Source organism: Mobula hypostoma, chromosome 3, assembly GCF_963921235.1.
Source record: "Mobula hypostoma chromosome 3, sMobHyp1.1, whole genome shotgun sequence".
NCBI lineage: Eukaryota > Metazoa > Chordata > Chondrichthyes > Myliobatiformes > Myliobatidae > Mobula > Mobula hypostoma.
This window is the reverse complement of record NC_086099.1, coordinates 3,586,002-3,612,525: the sequence shown is the minus strand read 5'-3', so window position 1 is coordinate 3,612,525 and position 26,524 is coordinate 3,586,002. Positions and strand designations below refer to the sequence as shown.

At 43.6% G+C, this 26,524-nt stretch overlaps 2 protein-coding genes across 6 annotated transcripts in view; both read left to right on the top strand.

Moving 5' to 3' along the window:
• The window catches only part of pias2 (protein inhibitor of activated STAT, 2), a 111,325-nt gene extending 85,769 nt beyond the window's left edge, over positions 1 to 25,556 (top strand). For 3 of the 5 annotated variants that reach the window (XM_063042574.1, XM_063042576.1, XM_063042577.1), the window contains 4 exons: positions 2,014 to 2,194; positions 4,938 to 5,074; positions 11,022 to 11,059; positions 17,673 to 21,384. In XM_063042574.1, coding sequence (XP_062898644.1) covers positions 2,014 to 2,194; positions 4,938 to 5,074; positions 11,022 to 11,059; positions 17,673 to 17,870 — 554 coding nt within the window. In that variant the 3' untranslated portion in view covers positions 17,871 to 21,384. Of the gene's footprint in view, positions 1 to 2,013; positions 2,195 to 4,937; positions 5,075 to 11,021; positions 11,060 to 17,672; positions 21,386 to 24,242 lie in introns of those variants that run through there. The other 2 variants (XM_063042578.1, XM_063042575.1) reach the window with 2 other exon arrangements.
• Positions 24,310 to 26,524, top strand: part of st8sia5 (ST8 alpha-N-acetyl-neuraminide alpha-2,8-sialyltransferase 5) — a 116,440-nt gene continuing 114,225 nt past the window's right edge. The window contains exon 1 of the mRNA XM_063042585.1: positions 24,310 to 24,350. The gene's annotated coding sequence lies outside the window, so the exon portion shown is untranslated. The remainder of the gene's footprint in view (positions 24,351 to 26,524) is intronic.

Sequence of the window (26,524 nt, the reverse complement as noted above, 5' to 3'; positions counted from 1 at the left end):
TAAATTTTGAACCCTTAGTAGGCTCTTCATCATCATCATCATCGTTGTCATTATGATGCAGCTGGTCATGGTCTTTGATCATGATCATTCTTGGCGCAATTTTCTACAGAAGTGGTTTGCCATTGTCGTTTTCTGTACAGTGTCTTTACAAGACAGGTGACCCCAGCCATTATCAATACTCTTTAGAGATTGTCTACCTGGCGTCAGTGGTTACATAAGCAGGACTTGTGAAATTCTATTGTACCTGCTGTCGTGGCTTCATGTGATCCTGGTTGGGGGTGGGGGGCTAAGCAGGTGCAACGCCTTGTCCAAGGGTGCTCTGCAAGCTAGCAGAGGGAAGAAGTCCCTTACACCTCCTTTGGTAGAGACATATCTCCACTCTGCCACCCAATTTTGGTAGAGTAGCAAGTGTGAAGGTGAATAGGGAAGAATTGAAAAATCTATTTTGTGTTTCCAGCTTCAAATTCATTGTCCTGTCTGTTGCCACTTATTTTATAACTCTTGCTTCGTTTCATCCTCAGGTCCTGCGCACCCTTCCAGTATTTCATAACACTTGCCATCATTTTATCCTCAAGTACTGTGCACTCTTCCTGCTGACTATTTCACAGCTTTTGTTTTTGTTTTGCTATCAAGCTCAGATACAGCTACCAGACTCCTGAACCAGTGTGGATAACTTCACTCACCTCAACTCTGAACTGACTCTACAACCTGCAGGCTCATTTTCAAGGACTCTACAACTTTTTTTTTGTTATTTGCATGATTTGTCGTCTTTTGCAAATAGATTGTCAGTCTTTATTAATTATCATCTTCTTCTTAAGCCCTATCGCCCCTACTAGGACGTTGGCTGCCGATAGCAGGTCACCAGAGTCCTTTGTCCTGGACCAAGTCTTTCAGGTTGTCCCTAGGTGTAGCCCATCTTCTTGGTGTACCTTCCTCTTCCAGGGATGAGGTCTTTGGAGCTTCTGTCGGCATTTCTATAGCACTGGGTTTTTACGGGATGCCCTATCCCCCTCCTTTCACAGCCAGGCTTGGGACCATCCATAGCGAAGTTAGTTCTTCATAAATTCTATTGCATTGCTTTGTTCTTTTGTAAATGCCTGCAAGAAAGTGAATCTTAGGGTAGTATACGGTGATATGTACATATTTTGATAATAAAAATTACTTTGAACTTTGGGTTCTATTTGTTTTTCATCGCAAAGATCATGTTGTTTCACATCCAGTGCAATATTTCAGCCCATCTGCTGAAACCCTACAACTCATTTTCAAGCAACACACGCAAAAGTTGCTGGTGAACGCAGCAGGCCAGGCAGCATCTCTAGGAAGAGGTACAGTCGACGTTTCGGGCCGAGACCCTTCGTCAGGACTGTTTTGGATTCAACTATTCGAATAGTTTCTTGCTATCACCTAACCATTTCCCACTATTCTCTTGTTCCCCATTCTGGCCTCTTACCTCTTCTCCTCATCTGCTTATCATCTCCCCCCTGTCCCTCCTCCTTCCCTTTCTCCCATGGTCCACTCTCCCCTCTTATCAGATTCCTCCTCCTTCAGCCCTTTACCTTTTCTACTTAATTCATCTCTCCCCCCCCCACCAGCTTTTCTCTCCGTCCTAATCTCACCTATCACCTAGCTTGTTCTCCTTTCCCACCGCACCTTTTCTTATTCTGACATCTTCCCCCTTCCTTTCCTGAGTTGATGAAGGATCTTGGCCTGAAACATCAACTGTTTATTCCTCTAAATGCTGCCTGACTTGCTGAATTCCTCCAGCATTCTGTGTATATCACCTAACCAGTGCTGTGGTAGATTTGACCGTATCATTTTCAGTCATGGAGTTGTCCTGCAGCACCTAAAGCACAAACCGGTGCACGACTGGTATGTGCTGCTTACTGCCACTTACAGATCAGGTAAACAATGTGTCTAATGTACTGACAGGGGTTGTATTTAATGTGATTAGATCTGTAGTATTTTAAGTTTGTTTTTACTGGCCTTGTAGCAATCGAGTTGTTTAACTTCCAGCAGGTTCGACAGTCACCAACAAGACTGGTTCTGCTGTGCCAACCAGTGAACCAAGTAGCAATAAAAAAGTTGAGGTCATAGATCTGACAATTGATAGTTCCTCCTCGGAAGGGGAGGAAGAACCTCCGCTGAAAAAAAGGTGCATATATCCTTCTGACACTGAAGAAACTGCCAATAAAAGGTTAGTGGGATTTCTATTGTACTACTTGCTTTTATTCTAAACAGCTGTCTGTTCTTTGTTCCCAGTTAACGGACTTGTTTCTCCAGGGCCTGCCTTTGTCCCTGTCATCACTGCTACTGAATCTAACTACATGTACCGTACAAATGCTCTGTGGAGCTAACGAGTAGAATTGTTATTCATTTGTGGGAGAGAGCACTACAGCTGATCCTGTCTCTATCCTTGTAAAGAATAACATTACAGCTAAGTTCTACATTGCAAGTCCATTCAGGATTCAAGTTTATTTGTCACGTGTGCACAAAGCATACAGTGAAATGTTTGCATTAACAATCAGCATGCTAGTGTAAAGGTTAGTGTGACGCTATTACAGCTTGGGTTGTAGAGTGTGGAGTTAACTTCTGATGTCATCTGTCATGAGTCTGTAATCCTCCCGGTAGAATCCGCGCGTTTCCTCCGGGTGCTCCAGTTTCTTCCCACGATCCAAAGATGTACCGGTTAGAAGGTTGTAAATTGTCCCACGATTAGGCTGGGGTTAATCGGGTTGCTGGGTGGTGCAGCTCCAGTGGCCAGAAGGGCCTGCTTCGCGCTGTATCTCAATAAATAAACACGCAGGGGTGTGCAGAGGGCAGCCTGTCAGCATGGCATGCACATGATGCTCGGCAGAACAACACAGAACACAAGCAGCAAAACAAGCCCTGTTCTTCCCTCCTACCCGCCATACAGAGTCCTTTAACCCCAGAACAGCCCTCCACAGACCTGTAGACTTTGGACTTGTTCTTTGATTTAATTAGCCTCCGCAGTAACATAAAAGATGAAACCCCCTTACACTTGGAACTATCAAACTTGTAATTTCCTGACAAATGGGATGAGAGGTGACCTGATAGAGGTGTATAAGATGATGAGAGGCATTGATCGTGTGGATAGTCAGAGGCTTTTTCCCAGGGCTGAAATGGTTTCCACAAGAGGACGCAGGTTTAAGGTGCTGGGGAGTAGGTACAGAGGAGATGTCAGGGGTAAGTTTTTTACTCAGAGAGTGGTGAGTGCGTGGAATGGGGAGGAGGCGGATACGATAGGGTCTTTGAAGAGACTTTTGGATAGGTATATGGAGCTTAGAAAAATAGAGGGCTGTTGGTAAACCTAGTAATTTCTAAGGTAGGGACGTGTTCGGCACAATGTAGGGCCTGTATTGTGCTGTAGGTTTTCTATGTTTCTATATTAAGAAATGTAATTTCTGGACGTGATGTGCAGGTAACTAGTTTATAATTCACAAACACAAGAAAATCTGCAGATGCTAGAAACCCAAAACAACACACACAAAATGCTGGGCAAGCAACATCTTTGGGAAAGAGTAAATAGTCGATGGTTTGGGCTGAGACCCTTCTTCAGTCCTGATGAGAGGTTTCAGCCCATCAATTATTTATTCCTTTTCATAGATGCTGCCTCACCTTCTGAGTTCCTCCAGCTGTTTTGTGTATGTTGCTTTAGTTTATAGTTTATTAGTTTTCCCCTTCACTTTAATATCGAGCGATTTACTCCGTTTTCTTATGCAATGGCACATTTTGTAAACTGAGAACTCTATAGATATTCTCATAGTCCCCTTCCTCTGTTTAAAGCTGTGTTCTGGAAGCTCTCTAATGTTAAAAGTCTGTGATGACTAGTGCCACTATTTCATTCATTATTATTATTTTGCTTTAGTTAACTTGGCTGAGGCCATGATTTCCTTAGGACAGCTGGATTGCTATCAACTTCCCTAATGTGAATACCAGTGTAAAATAATTAATCTGAACATCCACCATTTACCCCCCCCAGCAAAAAAACTGCATCAGCGCTCACCACCGAGCACTCAAGCATGAGCAAACCAATAGCAAAGACACACTTGCAGTTACTCCAGAGATTTTGCATTTCACCTGGCATTCGGCATACCACAGGCTCTCTCTCTCCCTAATAAGGAGGAAAGAGGTGTCTCCGTTTTTCCCAGCGAGTGGGGAGACAACAACAACTCGCTGGTTTACGATGTTAAAAGTCTGTTACCTCGCTTTTTCTGAGCTCTGTCCCCAAAGATCCTGGGCCTTTGGGCACACAGCAGTAGATTTTCCGACTCCCCTGACTACGTACGGGTCTCCTGCCGTGATGCCAACCCTCGATCCGTCCATCTGCAGAGCCCTGAGAACTTAGGCTTCCAACTCCGAACGGATTCTCAAGCCGAACAAAGGAGTAGCTGTTTAGCATCATTTTAACTTCGCCTTGTTTTACTTGTGTACTTAAACCCATCACCCCTACTGCAGCAGAGGCTCTGTCAATAGCTTGGTAGAACCCTCAGTCCTGGGCCAGTCTTTCATGTTTTCCTCAGTGCAGCCCATCTTGGTGTATTCTTCCTTGCCCAGGGATGAGGTCTTTGGAGCTTCTGTTGGCATTTCTGTAGCTCTGGGTTTTTATGGGATGGGGTTGCTAACCCCATTGCCAACGCTCCTCCTTTTGCAGTCGAGCTTGAGACGATCCATGACATTTATTTTTATTTAGTGTCACAATTCTCAGTGTTTGATGTACTCACATTGTTCAACATGTAATATTGTACATGTTGTAAGAGGGACTATTGGACATTGAATGGCATTGGACCCTGTGAGGATTGAACTGAAAATTTCTCTATACCATACTTACTCACTAGGCCAGCTGATGACAAAACTTGTTAATAAATTATCAATATTTATGGAAAAACTGATTTTTTAAAAATGTTTCCTTATTGCAGTGTTCTGGCTTATCAGCCGTCTTCCGTTCGGTTGCCAAATGTTACAAGTGTCGATACAAGTTTCCTGCCTCAGTTAGCAGATTATCCAGCCACATTCCATCACTCAACAATGGCAGCTCTTCCCCCTGAGATTCAAAGTAAGCACTACATAGAATGCCATTTTGTCAATTTCTCCTGTTTCTTTTGCCTACTCATAGCTTTCTTCTTATTGAAGAAGTGTCATACGGGGAGTATTTCTGCATTTGTTTATGGTGTTGGGGGAATTCATAGGACTTGTATGTAAGTTCAAAAGTAAACATGCCGGACTTGGCCTTAACCAGTCATGTCTTGTATTAAGCTGCTCCACTCAAGCTTGTTTAACATCATTTACTGTACACAGGTGTAAAGGAGAACAAAAAATTGTTACTTCGGATCCGATGCAGCACAAATAAGCACAAAAAAAATGTAAATACTTCAGATACCTTATGTACATAGATTGTATATCATAAAGTGACACGAGGCACAGGAGTGTCTGCACGTAAGGTGACTGTTGGGAAATGTATAATAATACATTTTGGTAAAAGGACAACAGTGCAGCCTATTATCTAAATGGGGAGAAGGTTCAAACATCAGAGGGGCATAGGGGTCTTTGTGCAAGACTCACCGACGGTTAATTTACAGGTTGAGTCTGTGGTAAAGAAGGCTAATGCAATGTTGGCATTTATTTCAAGGGGAATAGAATATAAAAGCAAGGAGATAATGCTGAGCCTTTATAAGACACTAGTCAGGCTGTACTTGGGAGTATTGTCTACAGGTTTGAGCCCCATATCTCAGAAAGGATGTATTGTCATTGGAGAGAGTCCAAAGGAGGTTCAAAGGTCCAATTTAATGTCAGAGAAATGTATACAATACACATCCTGAAATGCTTTTTCTTTGCAAACATCCACGAAAACAGAGAAGTGCCCTAAAGAATGAACGACAGTTTGAGAACCCCAAAGTCCCTCCCCAATTCCCCTCTCCTGCGCATAAGCGGCAGCAAGCAGCGATCCCCCTCCCCCTACCAGCAAAAAAAGCACATCGGTATCGTCACCGAACCCAAGCGTGTGCTCAGTAATAGCAGAGACACAGGCCAAAGTTACCCCAAAGGCTTCGCATTTCATCCGGCATTTGACAAACCACAGGTTCTCTCTCTCTCCCAAATAAGGGAGAGGGAGGTGCCCCCCCCCCCCATTTTCACAGCGAGCAGGAGACATAACAACAGTCCGTTTCATCGCTTTTTTCAAGCTCTCAGTCCGAAGATCGCAAAGACCTCGGGTCTTCGGGCCCACTGTGAAAGATTTTCCGGCCTTCCCAACGACACAGGAGTCTCCCGCTGTGACACCGACCCTCAATCCGCCCGTCTCCAGAGCCCCGAGATCTTGGGTTTCCAAACATGAGTGAGACTCTCAAGCCAAACCCTTGGCATGTCGTATAACAGCTAGTCGTGGAACCCCGAGAACGGGTCCCATTCCCGCAAAGAACCGAAGCCTGCGTGTAACTCCAGGTCAGGGTCTTCAAAAGAACCCTGAAAGGGAAAAATAAAGATATTAGAGGTAGAAATAGAGTTGTCTCTGAAGATGCAAGCAAGAGTCACAGTTAGGCGCTAATATCCCTTCTAAGCTCCTTCATGAGGATGATTCTGTGATTGAAGGGTTTAGCTGGAATTTAGAAGAATGCATAGGGATTCTACTTACCAAACCTACCAAATGTTGAAGGGAATAGATGGGGTGGATGTGAGAAGATATTTTCAATGGTGGAGGTATCCAGAACTAGAGGTCACGGTCTCAAAATTGAGAGGCGGCCCTTTTGAACAGAGGTACAGAGTAATTTTTTTAGCCAGAGAGTAGTAAATGGGTGGAATGCTCCGCCACAGGCTGCAGTGGAGGCCAAGTCCATACGTATAAGGTGGAAGTTGATCATTTCCTAATCAGTTAGGGCATCAAAGGATATGGGGAGAAGGCAGGTGTGTGGGGTTGAGTGGGATCCGGGATCAGCCATGATGAAATGGCCTAATTCTACTCATGTGTCTTATCATCTTAAATATATAGATTGATTGTCTGTCCATAAAGTGACACTAGGCACAGGAGTGTCTGACTGGAAATGATAAAGTAGTGGTGGTTGGGGTGGGTTAGTGGGTGGAGGTGTTGATCAGCCTTACTGCTTGGGGACAGTAACTGTGTCTGAGTCTGGTTGGTGAACTTGGCATGGATGCTATGTAGCCTCCTCCCTGATGGGAGTGGGACAAACAGCCTATGAGTTCCATGAATCCTAACACGGTTTTACCTGTTTTCTCTATGTGCCTGTAGTTTTAATATCTCCCAAACACTGATGGAGAAATTTTGAGCTTAGAATTTCTGTATTGAATTTGATGAGCTTCACAGCAGTATGTGAAGTATTAAGGTAGTAATTCAGTTACTGCTCCAGCAGTTAGTTCTGGCCCATTGACACAGACTTGAATCTTATCAGGAAACTTTGGGATTGTGATTCAAGTACCGTGGGCGCCATGGCTCAGTGGTTTGCGCAATGCTACTGCAGCTCAGGGTGTCGGAGTTCAGAATTCAGTTCTGACATCGTCTGTAAGGAGTTTGTACATTCCTCCCTGTGAACGTGTGGGTTTCTTCCAGATGCTTCAATTTCCTCCCACATTCCAAAGATGTACTGGTTAATTGGTCATCGTAAATTGCCCTGTGATTAGGCTTGGGTTAAATTGTTGGGCTGCTGGTTTCAGCTCATTGGGCTGGAAGGGCCTGTTCCATGCAGTATCTCTGAATAAAAATTTAAAAATAAAATAAAATTACATGAAATGTGAAATTTCATTTCTGTAATTCTAGTTGCAGTAACAATTACTATGAAATTTGTGGTTTTAGTTAACACCAGAAACAGGAGTGAGCCATTGGGCCCTGTGTGGCCTCAGTGACATCATGGTTGACCTTTTACTCTGTACTGTCAGAGTTAAATACCATTTGCTCTTTTTTTGGCCCACTTCCCAAGTTGGTCCAGATCCTCTTGTAGCATACATTCATCATAGATTATTGATAGCCCTCTTATTGATAACTGGTTATTGATACCAGTTTTGCTTTGTGAGTTTGCAGACAGTGCCGTGTTAATGACTTTGTTACACGCACAAAATGCTGAAGGAACTCAGCAGGCCAGGCAGCATCTATGGAAAAGAGTACTGTCGACGTTTTGGGCTGAACCCTTTGGCAGGACTGGAGGGAAAAAAGCTGAGGAGTAGATTTAAAAGGTGAGGGGAGGGGTGAGAGAAGCACAAGTTGATAGAAACACCTTTGAGTCTGTTTGGGTCATTTTCTGCACTCTCCATCCACCAAAAAAAGTGGGATCTTCCAGTAGTCACCCATTTTAATTCCACTTCCCATTCCGCTATGTCTATCCCTGGCCTCCACTGTAGTGATGAGGCCACACTTAGTTTGGAGGAACAACACCTTATATTCCTTTTGGGTAACCTCCAACCTGATGGCATGAACATCGATTTCTCGAGCTTCTGGTAGTGCCCCCAACCCTCCCCCCTCCCCCACCACCATTTCCCATCCCCTTTTCCCCCCTCGCACCTTACCTCCTTGCCCACCATCACCTCCCTCTGCTGCTCCTCCCCCCCACCCCCCTTTTCTTTCTTCCATGGTCTTTTGGTTCTTTCACCATTCAACTTTCCAGCTCTTTACTTCATCCCTCCCCTCCAGGTTACACCTATCACCTGGTGTTTCCCTCTCCCCTCCCCCACCTTTTAAATCTACTCCTCAGCTTTTTTTTCTCTAGTCCTGCCAAAGGCTTGTCCTGAAACGTCGACTGTGCTTTTTTCCATAGATACTGCCTGACCTGCTGAGTTCCTCCAGCATTTTGTGTGTGTTGCTTGGAGTTCAGCACCTGCAGATTTTCTCTTGTTGATTACTTTGTTGTCCAGTGATCGGTGCGCACTGATCCCTGTGGCGCACCATTGTCCACAGCACCACCACCCCCCATCTGAAATACAACCCTCCACAACTACCTCTGCTTTCTTCTTCCAAGCCAATGTTATATCCATTTGGTTAGTTTAACCTGAGTTCCATAAGCTTTGATAGAGTCCATGTAAGCCACATCTACCCCTCCTGCCCTCATCATTGCTCTTGGTCATCACTTCAAAAGGCTCAATCACATTTGTCAGGTAGAGGTTTTCCACTGCCTTTCCTAATCAGTGTGTCTTTTTCTCGCTGGAGTTTTGAAGAATGAGAGTGGATCTCATTGAAACCTATCAAATATTGAGAGACCTTGACAGAGTGGATGTGGGATGGATGTTTCCTATAGTGAGAGAGTCTAGGACCAGATGGCACAGTCTCAGAATAGAAATCCATTTAAAAACAGAGATGAGGAATTTCTTTAGCCAGAGGGTGGTGAATCTGTGGAATTCATTACCACAGATGTCTATGCAGGCCAAATCAATGAGTATATTTAAAGCAGAGGTTGATAAGTTCTTGATTAGTAAAGGTTATGGGGAGACTGCATGAGAATGTGGTTGAGGGGAACGATGTCAGCCATGTTGGAATAGCGGACCAATTTTGATGGGCTGAATGACGTAATTCTGCTCCTATGTCTTATGGTCTAAATTGCAGAATAGTCACAGCATAAAAGGCACTTGAGATCAAAGTGTCTACCTTTGTCCATACACAATATACGAATTCTATTGATTGCTTCCTTCTAATATTTTATCGTCTGCCTTCTGTAAACCTCCTCAAACCTTCCAGCTTCCTACTTCATTATCTTCCCCTCACTTAGTTTCATAGACCACCTGCTGGCTTGGTCTCCTTCCCTTCTCCCCACCACCTTATTCTGTCTTCTTCCCACTTTCTTTCCAGTCCCAATGAAGGTTCTTGGCCCGAAGCATTGACTGTTTAATTCCTCTCCATAGATGATGTTCCTCCAGCATTTGGTTATTTTTTCTATGCTTAGTGGTTTTGGAGACACAAGAGGCTGCAGATGCTAAAAATCTGGAGCAAAACACAAAGGAGCCAGAGGAACTCAGCGGGTCAGGCAGTATATGTAAAAGGAAATGGGTCTGATGCATTGACTATCCATTTTACCTCTCTACTAAATTTGTAATTTTTTCTTAAAAGTGTCTAGAGACAATCTCAGTTAACCACCTGATGGTGCAAGGTGCTGAAGGTAGTCATGGTGGGTGTTTAACATTAACATTAACCTTTATATAGTTGATATCCATTTTAATGACAGTTGTGATCACTGAATACCAATTTGTGATATAATTTCTTAGTTGGTATGAATGAATTAACATTTTATCCAATTACTTACGAATATCAAACATAGACCAGTACAGCACAAGAACAGGCCCTTTAGCCCACAATGTTGTGCCAAGCCAATTAAATTATAATCAAGTGGCCAACTAAACGAATCTCTAATGCCTACACAATGTCCATCCATTTTCCTCACATTATTGTGCCTATCTAAACATCTCTTAAAAGTCTCTAATGTATCTGCCACCCAGGCAGCGCATTCCAGACACCCACCACTCTATTTAAAAGAAAACAACTTGCCCCTCTCACCTCCTTTGAAATTACCCCCCCCCCCCATCTTCAATGCATGCCCTCTAGTATTAGGCATTTTAACCCTGCCCTGGGGAAAAGATACCATCTATCTACTCTGTATGTGCTTCTCATAATCTTATAAACCTCTATCAGATCTCTCTTGAGCCACTGCAGAGGAACCAACCCAAGTTTGTCCAACCTCATTATAGCACATGCTCTCTAGTCAAGACAACATCCTGGTAAACCTTGTCTGCACGCTGTACAGAGTCCCCATATCCTTCCTATAATGGGATGGCCAGAGCTGTCTGCAATACTCCAGATGCAACCCAACTAGAGTTTTATACAGTTGCAACATAATTTCCTGATTTTTGAACTAAATGCCTCAACTAATAAAGGCAAGCATGCCATATGCCTTCTTAATTACCCTGTGAACCCTAGACACTTTCTGGGAGCTATGAACTTGATATTGATTTTATTCTGTATTTCAAGTCTTACAGTGCTTTCTCTGATTTGGAAATGCAATTTTTTTTTTCAGATTTGGACTTCTTCTCATTGTTTCAGAATGATCCTCAGGTTTGTATAGAATGTAGCTTTTTGTAGAATTTCTGGTAGAGATCTTGGGAAAAAGTTTTTAAAAAGTTTGCTCTCCCCATTGAAGGTTTCTGTAGCAATTGAGTTATTTATCAGCCGGAGTGTGACATTGCAAGAAGTTTTGTTTTATTTTGAAATTTGAGAGGGCAATTCTCATGACACTCTAAAGCCTTTCCACTGTGCTTACCTGGTGCTTCTCCATGTTCCCTCTTAGCCACTGACTGGACCCCCAACCCCTACTCCTTTTTGTGCAGTTTGACATGATTATTTATGAAACATTAAGCAGATCCATCAGTGATGATTGCTGCTGTAAATCTAATGGCCCTGCTCATGTTCAGTCGTCTAGAACATGGAACAGGCCCTTTGGGACACAATGTTGTGCTGAACCAATTAATTAGTATTCAGATTGCCAACTGAACTAATCCCCTCTGCCTACACAATGTCCGTATTCTTTCATTTCACTCACATTCATGTGCCAACCTTCGGTTGTCCATTGAAATCCAATGACGACGTCCACTCTTTTAACGGTGAGATCTTTGACTATACAGTCCTATCCTGGACCCACAAGCTCTATTGCATGTATATGTAGTAGTGGTGGCAACCATGGCTGCATTTCTCCTGGCTCTCTTCTGCTGTCTTCTGGTTGTTCTTTCCATCTCCAGAATACAAACCCTGTCCCTACACAGCTGTCGCCAAGTGGTACGGTCAGCAGCAACATCCTCCAGGTCCTCGGGTCTGATCCTGCGCTTCCTTAAAGCATTCTTCATCTGATCCTTACAGCGCTTCTTCGGCCCTCCAGCTGAGCGTCGACCATGATGTAGCTGGCTGTATAACACTCTGTGGGGTAACCGACATGGATATCCTTATCACGTGCCCCAGCCACTGCAGCTGACGCTGGGTGATCACGGCCTCTATACTCCTGCAGTTGGTCTTTACAGGTATTTCAGTGTGAGGCACCCGCTCACACCAGGTAATTCCCAGGATGCGCTGGAGGCAGCTTATGTGGAAGCGCTCCAAGGACTTGATGTGACGGCTGTAGGTTATCCAAGCTTCACAGCTATAAAGGAGGGTGGTGACACAGACCGCTTGGTATACGGCGACCTTTGTGGAGGGACGAAGGCTCTTGTTCTGAAAGACTCTACGCCGAAGTCTCCCAAAGGCAGCTGATGCCTGTTTAATGCGGCTCTGGATGTCGTTGTCAATGCCGCTATCCTCAGAGAGAATGCTCCCCAGATATTTGAAAGATGGCACTGCTGACAGCTTTTCATCACCAACAGTGAAGGCAGGTAGAGTGGGTGGGACACTGGTACTCCATTGCCAAACCACTTCTGTCTTGGTGGTATTGACAGTCAACCCCATCCGGCTGTACACTCTCACCGCCACGGCAAGGACAGTCTGAAGATCCTCCGGAGTATGGGCCACAAGAGCACAGTCGTCTGCATACTGCAGCTCCAGGACCCGCTCTCTACGGAGTTTGGTGGCTGCGTGGAGCCTCCTGTTGTCAAAGAGGTTGCCATCTAATCCGACGTCCATTGCCGCACCGCTGCTGTCCTCAATCTCGTTGTGGAGAAGCTTGGTAACACACAAGAGGAAGATGTTAAAGAGCACTGGCGCTAGCACACACCCCTGCCTCACCCCGTGCATACAAGGAAGGGCTCGGACTGTTGTCCTCCTATGGTCAACTGAGCAGTCATCCCATCGTGGAACTGGCGGAGGATGTTAACAAATTTATTGGGACAGCCAAACCTGAGGAGGATATCCCATAAGAACTCTCTTTGCACAGTCGAATGCTTTGGAGAGGTCGACAAAGGTCATAAACAAGTCCTTGTGTTGCTCTTGGCACCTTTCCTGAAGCTGCCGGGCTGTGAAGATAATGTTGATCGTGCTCCTGTTCTTCCTAAGTCCACACTGCGATTCAGGCAGCATTGACTCGGTGACGTTGCTAATGAGTCTCTGAAGCATCACCTTAGCCAGGACCTTTCCAGCAACAGAAAGGAGTGATATGCCCCTACTATTGCCGCAGATGGCCTTGTCACCCTTGTTCCTATAAATGACAATGATGTTTGCATTTCTCCATTGCTGTGGGATGTTCTCATCAGTCCAGTCCTTGGTGATGTACTGGTAGAGGGTGCGCATACACATGTACCCTCCGTTCTTCAGTAACTCAGCAGGGATATTGTCAGTGCCAGGGGACTTGTTGTTCTTAAGGGAATGAACAGCTGATCGAACCTCCTGGAAAGCTGGTGGTAGACTGAGGTCATGGATGGGAGGAAGTTCAGGTAGTTCGTCCAGGATGGTGGGGTCGGCGTCAGAGTCTTGATTAAGCAGGGTGTTAAAATGCTCAGCCCACCTCAGCAGAATGATATTCTGATTCTTCAGAAGTGTTAGACCATCTGCTGTTTTCAGGGGAGTAACGCATCGATTTATTGGGCCGTAGATGGTTTTGACAGCATTGTAAAAATTATGCATGTCATTATTTTTGGCAAAGGACTGGATTTCATGTGCCTTTTCAGTCCACCACTCATTTTGTATGGCCCATATTGCCTTTTGCACTTTCCTCCAAGCTGCTTGCCAATGCTGCCTGATGCTGGTGGATGAAGGGTTGTCTAAGGCTGCCCGGTGTGCTTTGTGCATGTCCTTAAGCAAGTTGTGGATGATGTCTGAGTTATCGTCAAACCAGCCCTGGTGGTTCCTGCTCTTATGGCTGATGGATTGGGCTGCTGCCTCATAGAGCGCAGAGCTGATACAGGTCCACTGTTGTTCCATGGTATTTTCTGAGCTCAGACAAGGTTCCAGCTCCCTTAGTTTTTCAGCTAGGATGAGTCGAAACTCACTTCTTGCTTCTGTGTTTCTCAGGCGGTTGCAATTTAGCTGCTCTTTATTGGGTTTTTGCAGCCGCAAGTAGGGGACGCACTTTCAGATGGAGCTTGGCCACAATCATACGGTGGTCAGTCCAGCACTCTGCACCTCTCATTGCATGGGTGATAAGAACATCCTTGATGTCACTACGTCTCACAATGATGAAGTCGATCATGTGCCAATGTTTAGAGCGAGGGTGCATCCACGAGGTCTTATATTTTGCCTTCTGCTGGAAGATGGTGTTGGTTATGGTAAGGTTATGCTCAGAGCAAAGAGTAAGTAGCCTCATGCAATTTGCATTCACCTTGCCAATACCATGCCTACCTAGCGCTCCACTCCATATCCTGTTGTTCTGTCCCACCCTAGCGTTGAAGTCCCCAAGCAAAAGGATTTTTATCATTCTTAGGGATCTGGCAAAGAGCTTCATTCAATGTCTGATAGAAGCCTTCCTTGGCCTCATTCTAAGATGGCAAAGTTGGTGCATAGGCACTGAGAAGCATGGCATAACGTTCCTTTGCCAGGGGGATATGGAGGGTCATTAGTCTTTCACTAATGCCAACAGGTGTTTCTGTGAGACTTGGTAGAAAGGTGTTCTTGATGGCCAATCCTACTCCATGGAGATGTTGTCCACCTGGGGGGAAACCTTTCCAGAAGAAGGTGTAATCCATCCCTTCCTCTGTTAAAGAGCCTTCATCCAGGAGCCTGGTCTCACTCAGGGCAGCAATGTCGATGTTGTAGCGCCTCAGCTCAGCAGTGATCAAGGCTGTTCTCCGGTGAGGTCTGTCAGAGATGCCAGACGAGTCCAGGAGAGTCCTTACATTCCATGTTGCCTGTTTTAGGTTGTATTGTTTCTTATTTTGACCGCAGTAGTGGAATAACCTGATAGGCACAGTAACCTATCCAGGTGAGTGATTGAATGGGCAATTTTTAGGCCACCTTTTCTAGGCCCTCCCCCAATTGGAGTGAGCAGTGCTGTCCGTAAATAGGGCTGCTCAGTCGCACAGGGGTCTGCCGAATACAGCTGCCACTTAGTCCCAGCTGCTAGCGACCAAGTACCCTGTGCTGCTGCCGTGCAGGGTTCTGACTAAGAGCTCCCAGTCCATTCGTACCTGCTCCAGTTGCCAGATGTCCCATCGCCATCAGACTTCAACTATATGTAAGGTCGAGGTATTGTTCACCGTGGTCAGAGGTGGAGACCTGCGCAAGGAAGATTTTAAAGTGCCATCCCCAGTAGCACTATCTTTACCATGATGAGGTAAATCCTGGTGGCAAGGGTGATCCCAGGACAACCGGTCCCACATCTTGGCTGCAGGAGGCTGCCAGGTCCTTTGTCTGTTAAGGCCCGCCTATTGCGCGCTGCCAGCGCATTGCTTTTCTGTCAGGGTGTGCTCCTTTAGCCTCGTCTCAACAGACTTACCATAAGGCAGTGGGGATATTTGCCCATAGCTGGGACAGTGGTTGACGCAGTATCCACACAGTGGTGGGCCTGCATGCCACGTCTATGGGGCCCACTGCTGCTCTGAGATCCCCTGTAGTTTAGCCTGGGACCATAAGATAACCAGTTTTGTGTGTGGCCCCGAGGAGGCACTTCAGGAGTCTTGGTGGAGGAGAGGCTCCGTACTGGCAGGAGGGGGCGTACACACTCGGCTCCTCTTTTCACCCTCTATTAAGAAGGCTAACCAGTGGCAATATCTGTAGGCAGAGAGCAGCAAGTAGAGAGCACTATGCGGCATGCAGCATGCACTACTACACTACTGCACTAGATGCTTTACACACACCCTGTGAGCAAATACTCCCACCTACACACATGTGCCAATCTAAACATCTCTGAAAAGTCTCTAATGTATCTGTTTCTACCACCACTTGAAGCAGTACATTCCAGGCACCCACTACTCAGTGTAAAAATACTTGCCCACATCTACTTTGAAATTACCTCCTCTCACCTTAGTCGCATGCCCTCTGGTATTAAACATTTCAATCCTGAGAAAAAGTTTTGTCTACTCTATCTATGCCTCTTATAATCATAAACCTCTGTCAGATCTCCCCCAGCCTCCATCGCTCCAAAGAAAAAAAAAAATCCAAGCAAGTCCAGCCATCTGTGGGGTTGGGGCAGGGGGAATAAGAGGGAAATAGTGTTGATTTGGAGAAAAGCTTTATCTTGGTGTTATAGAAATGTGCTGGTATTTCCTTTTCCCTAACACTGGTTCCCAACCTTTTTTACGCCATGGCCCAGTACCATTAAGCAAAGGGTCCACAGATCCCAGATTGGGAGCCCCTTCCCTAACCCATAAATCTACTTCAAGGGTGGGCACTCACTCCAAACTAACATCTGCAGCAAGAAGACATCGTGGGTCAGCTTTGGAATATAAATTCACTCACTTCCTCCACTTTATGAATGTAGAGGAATGGAAGTTTGTCATTTTAAGTACTTATTGCCAGTTTCTCCAGCAGAACAAAGCTCCCAATAATGTTCTGTGACCAGATGTTTTAGTCGTAAATTCAGAACAGCAACTTGATGTCACTGCTAGAATGTTTTGTGTCCTACAGAAACCCTTTCTGTCCCACTCCCAAATAAAATTGGAATTCAGGGATAACTTTGTGTTGTAGGAACTTGGTTTATATTAGGATACTTACATTAATTGGATTGGATTTGAAATTGTGCTTTGGAGATGAAAAGTTAATGTTGAACCCACTTGTTTTTGCTGTGTTTATCTGCAGTCTTTTGCTCCAAACAATCCGTGTATTTAAGTTTTTTTTTGGGCAGCTTCATATTTTAGTTTCATAAATCATACTGTCGTTTTTAGAAATCTAAGATTAAAAACAATATTCTGCTGATGAGCAGCGTCTCTGGGGAGAGAAACCAGGTTCTTGTTTCTGATTGATTCTATTCCTTTCTGCACCTGTTGCCTGAATTACAGAGTGTTTCCAGCTCTCTGTATTTACTAGATATGTTTTCTAATTATGCACCTCTCTGCAAACTCTGGCATGGCAGAGACGCCTAATGCATTCTTGTTCACAAATTATGCAAGGTCAAAATTATGAAGGCTCAGATGAAAGATTTTAAAATTAAATAATATTTATGCATAGTTAAAGGGAAAGTGGAATTCAGAATTCTCCCGCATTTTTAGAACATGTTTGCATGCTTTTTACTCAGTATAGTTGCCTCTTGGTTTTAGTACACCTACTTAATTTTGACTTTCCTTCCAGTGGTCAGTTAGTTAGTTCTTGGTTAAAACTAGACAATAAGCAAATTTTCATCTTATAGACATCTTGTTCTAACAATTGCTTTATAATTTGAGACTTAACAAAACTGCTATCTGTTTAGTAAATTGTAAAGCTAATTTTGAAAGTTCTGGTCAATTTAATATCCAAAGTGATGCATTTTTTTTTTTCTTTTTGTACCCATTCCAAGTTGTGCATAATTTTGCAGTGCTCACCATTTGGTAATGAGTAAGATAATAGATCAGCAGGTCTTTTTTTTTTAGGACTAAACAACATTTTAAAGTAAGCAACATTAATAGTAATACAAATGGGATATTTAGGGTTTTAGAAATTATGGTGTGACTGATGAGCCCTGATTTCACATCTACACTTGGGTCCATGTACTGAGCCAAACACTAGTTTTATGATAGGGAACTTTATTAGAAACTGTAGGGCTGTCCAAGTTCTGTTGCCAAGTTATTTGAGAGCTTTCAGCTGTGGGGAGGTGTTCACTATTTTATTTCCTCGAATGCAGTACTGTCAATCTATATTCCTGGACAATCTCTCTTCTGCTGTGGGAGCACCGACAATGACGCCCACCACCGTTGGCGGAAGCATCATCTCGTCCACTCAGCACCATGAGGGCAACAGCAGCAGCCGCACAGAAACCGGGGTGGTAGCAGGAGGCGGGGCACCAGCCGGCAGCATCCCGGACATCATCTCTTTAGACTGACTGCTTTCACGGACTTTATCTTTTTTTATTCACTTGCTGCAACAGGAGGGGTGGGATTGGAGGAGGAATGGGGAAATGGCAATCATGCTGCAGCCAAGGACCTGGACATTCTTCACAAGGCTGCCTCTTTATTTTTGTTTTTAAATACCAAGAGCCTTGTTGACTATCAGCATTCAGTGAGACTTGCCCTGTACGACCCTCCCTTATATGGGTATGGAAACAAGAAAGGACGACAAAAATTGAGAATTTAAGTCTGAAATCTTGCCTGAAGTACCTGACCAAAGTGAACTTGCGGTACAATGAAAGCAGAAGACAAGAAAAAACTGACATTTGTTCTGTTGCAATTAATGTAATGTTTTATTAACGACCACAAGTGAAAATAGCAGTGATTATTTTTTCTTCGGCCAGGTGCCTGGCTATCCACAGCTCTCTTTTAAATATACATTATCTCCATGAAACTTTGAATCATTGGTGCTGAATTGTGAAAAGCATTATATCCTTGGCCACTCCTCAACCATATCCTGTTGTTGAGGATAAATACTGTAAATCCTGACTCAAATGCAATAACTGAGCCAGAAGTTAACATCTTTGGATAAGGCATTGTATTAATCAGTTCTGAAATTTAATTCTTTAATGATTAAATTTCTTATAAACTTGTATCATGTTTCCAGGATGGCAAAAAAAAATTCTTTATATGGTATCCATTCTTTTTTCAGTCTGAACAGTTTTCTAATTTTAAAATGGTGCACAATTACTTAAGGCTGGCAAAGAAATGAATTTCAAACATCCCTTCCACCAGTCATTGTTTTGCACAGATAATGTAATGCCAATATAACCTGTAGGACTGCTGATACTTTAAACTCATCTTTATCTTTGACTTATTTGTGCAGGAATAAATAATCATTTTTAATGTTAATGATTATTGTTTGCTACTTGACAATAAGGCATTTTTTGTAGAGTTGGTTGTGCCATAAGCTGATATTCAGCTTTCCTATTTTCCTATCAACCTTTGATTAAGACCTTAAAACAGGAGCAGAACTGCTCCACCATTCCATTATGGCTGACTTATTATCCCTCTCAACCACATTCTCCTGCCTTCTTTCCTTAATCTTTAACATCTTGTCTAATCAACCTTTGCTTTAAATATACTCAATGACTTGGCCTCCACAGCTGTTTGTGGCAATGAATTCCACAGTTTCATCACCCTCAGGCTAAAAATTCCTACTCATCTTTCTTCTGAATGGATGTTCCTCTATTTTGAGGCTCTGCCCTCTGTTCCTAGACTCCTTCACTATAGGAAATATACTCTCCATGTCTACTCTATTTAGTCCTTTCACTATTCGATAGTTTCCAATGGGATTGCTCCCTCATTCTTCTAAATTCCAGCGAGTACAGGCCCAGAGCCATCAAGCCCTTCTCATGCATTGAGCCAATCATTCCTGTGAGCCTCCTCTGGACCCACTTCAATGCCATGATGTCCTTTTTTAGAAAAGGAGCCCAGTCTTACCATTATTTTTGCAGGTATAATCATTTTTAGTGTTAGTGATTATTGCTTGCTTCTTGACAATAAGGGACATTATAAGACCATAAGACATAGGGGCAGAATTGAGCCAATTGGCTCATAGAGTTTGCTCTACCATTCAATCATGGCTGTTCCTTTTTTCCCCTCCTTCTCCCTGTAACCTTTGATGCCATGTCTGATCAAGAACCTATCAAGCTCTGATTTAAATACACCTAACGACCTGGGCCTCTAGAGCTGCATGTGGTAACATATTCCACGAATTCACCACCCTCTGGTTAAAGAAATATCTCCACATCTCTGTTTTAAATGGACACCCCTCTATCCTAAGGCTGTGGCCTCTTGCCCTGGGCTCCCCCTCCATGGGAAAAGTCCTTTCCACATCTAGGTTGTACTCTGTCTAGCCTTTTCAGTATTCGAAAGGTTTCAATGAGATTCCCCCCTCATCCTTTTAAATTCAAGTGGGTACAGACCCAGAGCCATCAAACGTTCCTTGTATGATAACCCTTACATTCCTGGATTTAATCTTGTGAACCTCCTCTGCACCCTCTCCAACACCAGCACATCTCTTCTTAGATGAAGAGCCCAAAACTGTTCATGATACTCAAGAGGAGGCCTCACCAGTGCCTTATAAAGCCTCAGCATCACATCCCTGCTGTTGTATTCATGACCTTTTGGAATGAATGCTAACACTGCATTTGTCTTCCTCACTATTGACTCTGCTTGTAAATTAACCTTCAGGGTGTTCTGCACGAGGACTCGCAAGTCCCTTTGCATCTCTGATTTTTGGATTTTCTCCCTGCTTAGTAAATAACTTCCATTTATTTCTACTACCAAATTGCATGACCATGCATTTTCCAACATTGTATTTCATTTGCCACTTTCTTGTCTATTCTCCTAATCTGTCTATTGCTTTCCTGTTTCCTCAACACTACCTGCCTCCTCCACCAATCTTCGTATCGTCTGTAAAGTTGACAAAAAAGCCATCTATTCCATTGTCTAAATCATTGATATACAGCTTAAAAAGAAATGGTCCCAATCATAGGACAATTTACAATAACCAATTGAAGTACTAACTGGTAGGTCTTTGGACTGTAGGAGGAAACTAGAGCACCCAGAGGAAGCCCCAATGGTCAGGGGGAGAATGTACAAACTCCTTACAAAGGGTGTCGGAGTTGAACTCTGAACACCGACACACTGAACTGTAAAAGCATCGTGCTAACCACTGTACTACCATGGTGGCTATCGTGACTTAAATAAAAGATCAGTGCCCTTTTTTCCTCTATACATAAAAAGCTCGGCAGTATTGTATCACACTGTGCACATGTGAATTCAAAATCCAAAATGAGATGAAGAGTCCTTGAAAGGGAATCCATAGGTTGTGGGAAAATGCTACATTAGGAAATTCCATCTGGCCCTTCAGAAACTGAATGCATTGCATTTGAAACCAATGTAATAAATGATCTGGGTTATGAACCTTGGTGTAAGTACTGTATTCAACTCAGGCTAAAGAGGATCACATCTCACTGCTCACAGTGCTAGAAGATGTAACAATTATATTCACTGTAGTTCAGACACCATCCTTCAGGGAAGACTCAGGCAAGTATGTAGAATTCCAGGAAAAATGATTATTTTTTGCTCACTTGGCTATTTGTGATCAATTCTTTAACACATGCATTTAATGCAAGATTGTGTCACATTGCACTGAATCAGACTATTTTGCTTCTCTATTAATTGCTTTATAATAAATCAATTAGAATGAGAATCAGGTTCAATATCACTGGCACGTTGTGGAATTTGTTTTGCGGCAGCAGTACATTGTAATTAAAAACTACATTACAATAGAAAGTATATATTTTAAAAAAGAAACTTTGATAATGCAAAAAGAGAAAGAAAATTTCAGTGGTAGTATGTTATGGTTGCATTCTCCGTTCAGAAATCTGATGGCAGTGGGGAAGAATTTGTTTTTCTGAAATGTTGAGTTTAGGCTCCTGTACTACCAGGGCAAAGGATCTTGGCCCGAAACGTTGACTGTACCTTTTCCTATAGATGCTGCCTAGCCTGCTGCATTCACCAGCAACTTTTATGTGTGTTGCCTCTGGCAACTTGTTTGTTTGGGTGGAAAATTAAATCTCTCCCTTCTCACTCTAAACTAATTCTCATGTTTTTGATTCCCCAACCCTGGGGAAAAGACATTAATTCTGGGATAACACAAAAAAAAATGCTAGAGGAACTCAGCATCTATGGAGATGAATAAATAGTCGAAGTCCTCTCCCCCTTCCCTCTTCTATTCCCCACTCTGGCCTCTTATCTCTTCTTCTCACCTGCCTATTGCCACCTCCTGGTGCCTCTCCTCCTTCCCTTTCTCCCATAATCCACTCTCCTCTCCTATCAGATTCATGAACCTTGGTAATAAATGAATCTTCTTCTCCAGCTCTTTTGCCTTTTTTTACCCATCACCTCCCAGCTTCCTTACTTAATGGTATGGAAGGGACACAACGCGGGATCAGAAAAAGCTGAAGAAAGTTGCAAACTCAGCCTGCTCTAGCATAGGCACTTTGAAAAGGTGACATCTGTGATTAAGGACTCCCATCACCCAGGACATGCCCTGTCTTCATTGCTACCATCAAGGAGGAGATACAGGATCCTGAAGACACACACTCAACATTTAAGCTTCTTCTCTATTTCTGAATGGGCCATGAACACTACCTCAATATTACCTGGCCTGCTGCGTTCACCAGCAACTTTGATGTGTGTTACCTCGATATTTTCCCTCTTTTTACACTACTGATTTATCTTTTATATACATATATAATGTAATTTATTGTTTTTATTACTCTGCACTGCTGCTGCAAAACAACACATTTCATGGTATTTGCCAGTATTAAACCTGGTTCTGATTCGTCCCCCCTCCCCCACCCACCTGGCTTCAGTTATCACCTTCTAGTTTGTCCTGCTTCCCCTCTCCTCCACCTTATTCTGGCATCTTCACTCTTTCTTTCCAGTCCTGATGAAGAGTTCACAATCCATAACATGGAAATCTTGTGTTTATTAACTCTAGGATGTTAAAAACTAAAAGGGGGTAGCCGCCAGAATAAGGTGGTGGGGGAGGGGGAGGAGAATTGCTCCAAGGTGACAGGTGAGGTCAGGTGGGTGGGAAAGGTAAAGGGCTGGAGAAGAAGAATCTGATAGGAGAGGAGAGTGGACCATAGGAGGAAGTGGAGGAGGAGGGTCATCAGTGGGAGGTGACAAGCAGGAGAGGAGAAGAAGTAAGAGACCAGAATGGGGAGTAGAAGAAGAGAGAGGGGGTGGGGGAATTACAGAAAGGAGGAATTGATGTTCATGCCATCAGGTTGGCTGCTACCTAGACAGAATACGAGGTGTTGCTTTTCTACCCTGACAGTGGCCTCATCATGGCAAAAGAGGTTACAAACTGACATATGGGTATGGGGATAGCAATTGAAATGATTGGCCACTGGGTTGAAGTTCAAAAGATCTGACCCAGTCTCCCCTAAAAGGAACCTCCAGATCTCTTGGTAGTGTGGTTAACTCTTTAAGTTGTGTAAAAAGCCACAGTGATCTTCATGTTGTTGGATACCTCCTCACCAATTTAGAGGCAATTGGGATGAGTTTGCAAGTGCATGCATGTGCACATGTTAAATAAAGGTAACTACTGTAATGCCAAAGAGCTTAAACTATCTACAAATACAGTTAATTGGAACAGGGAGGCAAAATGAAAAGAACCATCTTCAATATTATTTATTTGGACATACAGCACTGAACATCCATTCTGCCCAATGATCCGTGCCGCCCAGTAACTCATCACTTTAACGCTGGCCTAATCATAGGACAATTTGCAATGGCCAATTAACCTGCTAATCCTGGTACGTCTTTTGACTGTGGCAAGAAGCTGGAGCACCCAGAGGAGGAAAGTACAAACAGAAGGCACCGGAATTGAACTGAACGCCAATGCCCCAAGCTGTAATAACATTGCACTAACTACTATGCTACCATGATGCCCCATTGTTGTTTCTTCACCCAGATGCCTCCTTATTGAGGCTAAAAATTCTAGATGAGATATCAAAGCATATAAAAGAAAATGATGAGATTTGTAATAGCATTTTTTAATTTCAAATGCCTTTTTCCTCCCATTAGAGGTATGTACCTGTACAAGAAGCCAAAAAGCCTCCATTTGCACACCGTTTCTGGACCCACTGATGAAAGGCACTCCAAATAAACAGGGAATAACTCCCAGCAAACAGTTGGTCTGAACTGCTAACATATAATTAACAGCAAAAATGAACAGAACCTGTCTCCTTCAATGTTCAAAATAAATTTATTAACAAAGTACATATATATCACCATATACAACCCTAAGTTTCTTTTTCTTGTGGACATTCACAGTAAATACTAAGAAACAAAAAAAAACAAGAAAATAGTAAATAAATAAAAGTAAGTATTGAGATCATTAGATGACGAGTCCTTGAAAGGGAGTCCTTAGGTTGTGGGAATAGTGATGGAGTAAGTGAAGTTATCCCCTCTGGTTCAAGAGCCTGATAGTTGAGGGATAGTAACTGTTCCTGAATCTGCCTGTGTGAAACTGTTCCCGTACCTTCTTTCTGATGGCACCAGCAAGAAGAGAGCATGACCTTGGTGGTGGGGTGCCCGATGATGAATGCTGCTTTCCTGTGACAATGTTCTGTGTAGATGTGTTCAATGATGGGGAGGGTTTTATCTGTGACGGACTGGGCTGTATCCAGTACTTTTTGTAGGCAGTCTCCAAGAAAACAGAAATAATTTTGTTGTTTATGCTGTAGAAAATGGGGTAATTTAAACAATGTGTTCTTCAACAGAAATCCTGCAGTGATCTGCTGTCACAGTTGGCAAAGAAGCTAGGTAAGCCAGATAACTAGTGAGGAGCGACAACAGCACCAGCCAAAGTGAAGATGGTCTTGAACCAGGTCTTTATATTTAGTGCTACAAATAAATTTGCAAAAGAACTTTAACATCTGTTCATATGAATGACTGTTCATTAAATATGGAAATATACGGCTCAGAAATGAGGTGGCTAAGACTCTCCATGCTGTTGATGATGCTCATCTACGCTAATCCCATTTGTCTGATGAAGGGTCTCGGCCTGAAACATCCACCATTTATTCCCCCACCCCCCCCCCCCAACCAATCCTCCAGCATTTTGAACAGAGGACAGTACAACACAGTACAGGCCCTTTTGGCCAATAATGCTGTGCTAAACTTTTAATCTACACTAAAATCAATCTAAACTTTCCCTCCTACATACCCCTCCATTTTTATATCATCCATGTGCCTATCTAAGAGTTTCTTAAATGCCCCGACTGTATCTGCCTCTACTACCACCATTGGCAGAGTGTTCCATTGAGTCTTGTTTCCATTGAGGCCCTCTGTTGGTTGAGGTCAACCATGGATGTTATGTCCTAGCTGTCATATGCAAGCCAGGGCAGTACGATATGGAGAGCCAGGCATTCTCCATGCAGTTAATGAATCCAAAGAAAATGGCAAAGACCGATAGAGTCTTGCACCACTGGCATTACAGAAGTTGTCAGTCAGTGTGCAACTCAATATAGGGCTACCTTAGGGATTCCAGCTACAGAAATTTCCTCAGGGTTTACCTTCGAAGATTTCCTTCTAGATGAGCTGACACCCACGACTGACGAGCCCCATCTGCCCAAAATGATTGTTTATAAGGCACCAGTAACCTGCCTTTGCCCCTTCTCCCTGTCAGTATAAACAGTTCTACTGACAAAGCCACAAGTGAAGGTCAGGAGCTGGACTTGGTTGTCAGAGGCTATTTGAGAAGCATGCCTTTAGGAGCATTTAATCGGTAGTGGGACCTCATCCCCACTACTCCCAACCACACCCCCCCCCAGCTATGACAACCTTAAGGAATCTGTATGGTTAACAGCAAAGCCTGTTCAATTTGCATTTAGTGGTTCAGTAATCTGATGGTTTGGCATCTGACTGATGGAGTCCACAGTTTTGCACTCTCCCCACAGCAGCCTGGAAGCCTGGCTCCCACCCTGCCTTAAAACTTACCAATTCACTGCAAAATTGATTGCACTTCTGTGTACCAGTATTTTAAGCAATGTGACTTCGTAGAGTCTTAAAGTATTAATTAAAATAGAATCCAGTGTTCAGCGAATCTGGCTCTGTATTCTTTTTCGAAGAATGATGGGTGATCAAGGTGAAACATGAGGAGGCACGATAGAGTAGATACCAAAATATTTTCACTACTCGAGAATTTTAAACCATGCTACGAAGAAATTTCTTGTGGTAGTGTGCCTCTAGAATTCTCTGCCTCAAAGAGTTGTGCAAGCTGCCCAGTACAAGAAATTAAAGACACGAGGTTCTGCAGATGCTGCAAGTCCAGAGCAACATACACAAAATGCTGGAAAAACTCAGCAGGTCAGGCAGCATCAATGGAAATGAATAAACTTTCAACTTTTTTGGGCAGAGACCCGTCATCAGGACTGGAATGGAAGGGGCTAGAAGCTAGAATAAGAAGGTTATTTTTATGTGACTAAACACATTGATGAAGGAAGAGCAGTAGATGTAGTGTATATGGATTTCAGCAAGGCATTTGATAAGGTACCCCATGCAAGGCTTATTGAGAAAGTAAGGAGGCATGGGATCCAAGGGGACATTGCTTTGTGGATCCAGAACTGGCTTGCCCACAGAAGGCAGAGTGGTTGTAGACGGGTCATATTCTGCATGGAGGTTGGTCACCAGTGGTGTGCTTCAGGGATCTGTTCTGGGACCCTTACTCTTCGTGATTTTTATAAATGACCTGGATGAGGAAGTGGAGGGATGGGTTAGTAAGTTTGCTGATGACATAAAGGTTGGAGGTTTGTGGATAGTGTGGAGGACTGTCAGAGGTTACAGTGATAGGATGCAAAACTGGGCTGAGAAGTGGCAAATGGAGTTCAACCCAGATAAGTGTGAAGTGGTTCATTTTGGTAGGTCAAATATGATGGCAGAATATAGTATTAATGGTAAGACTCTTGGCAGTGTGGAGGATCAGAGAGATCTTGGGGTCTGAGTCCATTGTCGTCGTCGTAGCTATCCCTCAAGGTCGAGGATGATGGTCTTCGTTCCATTG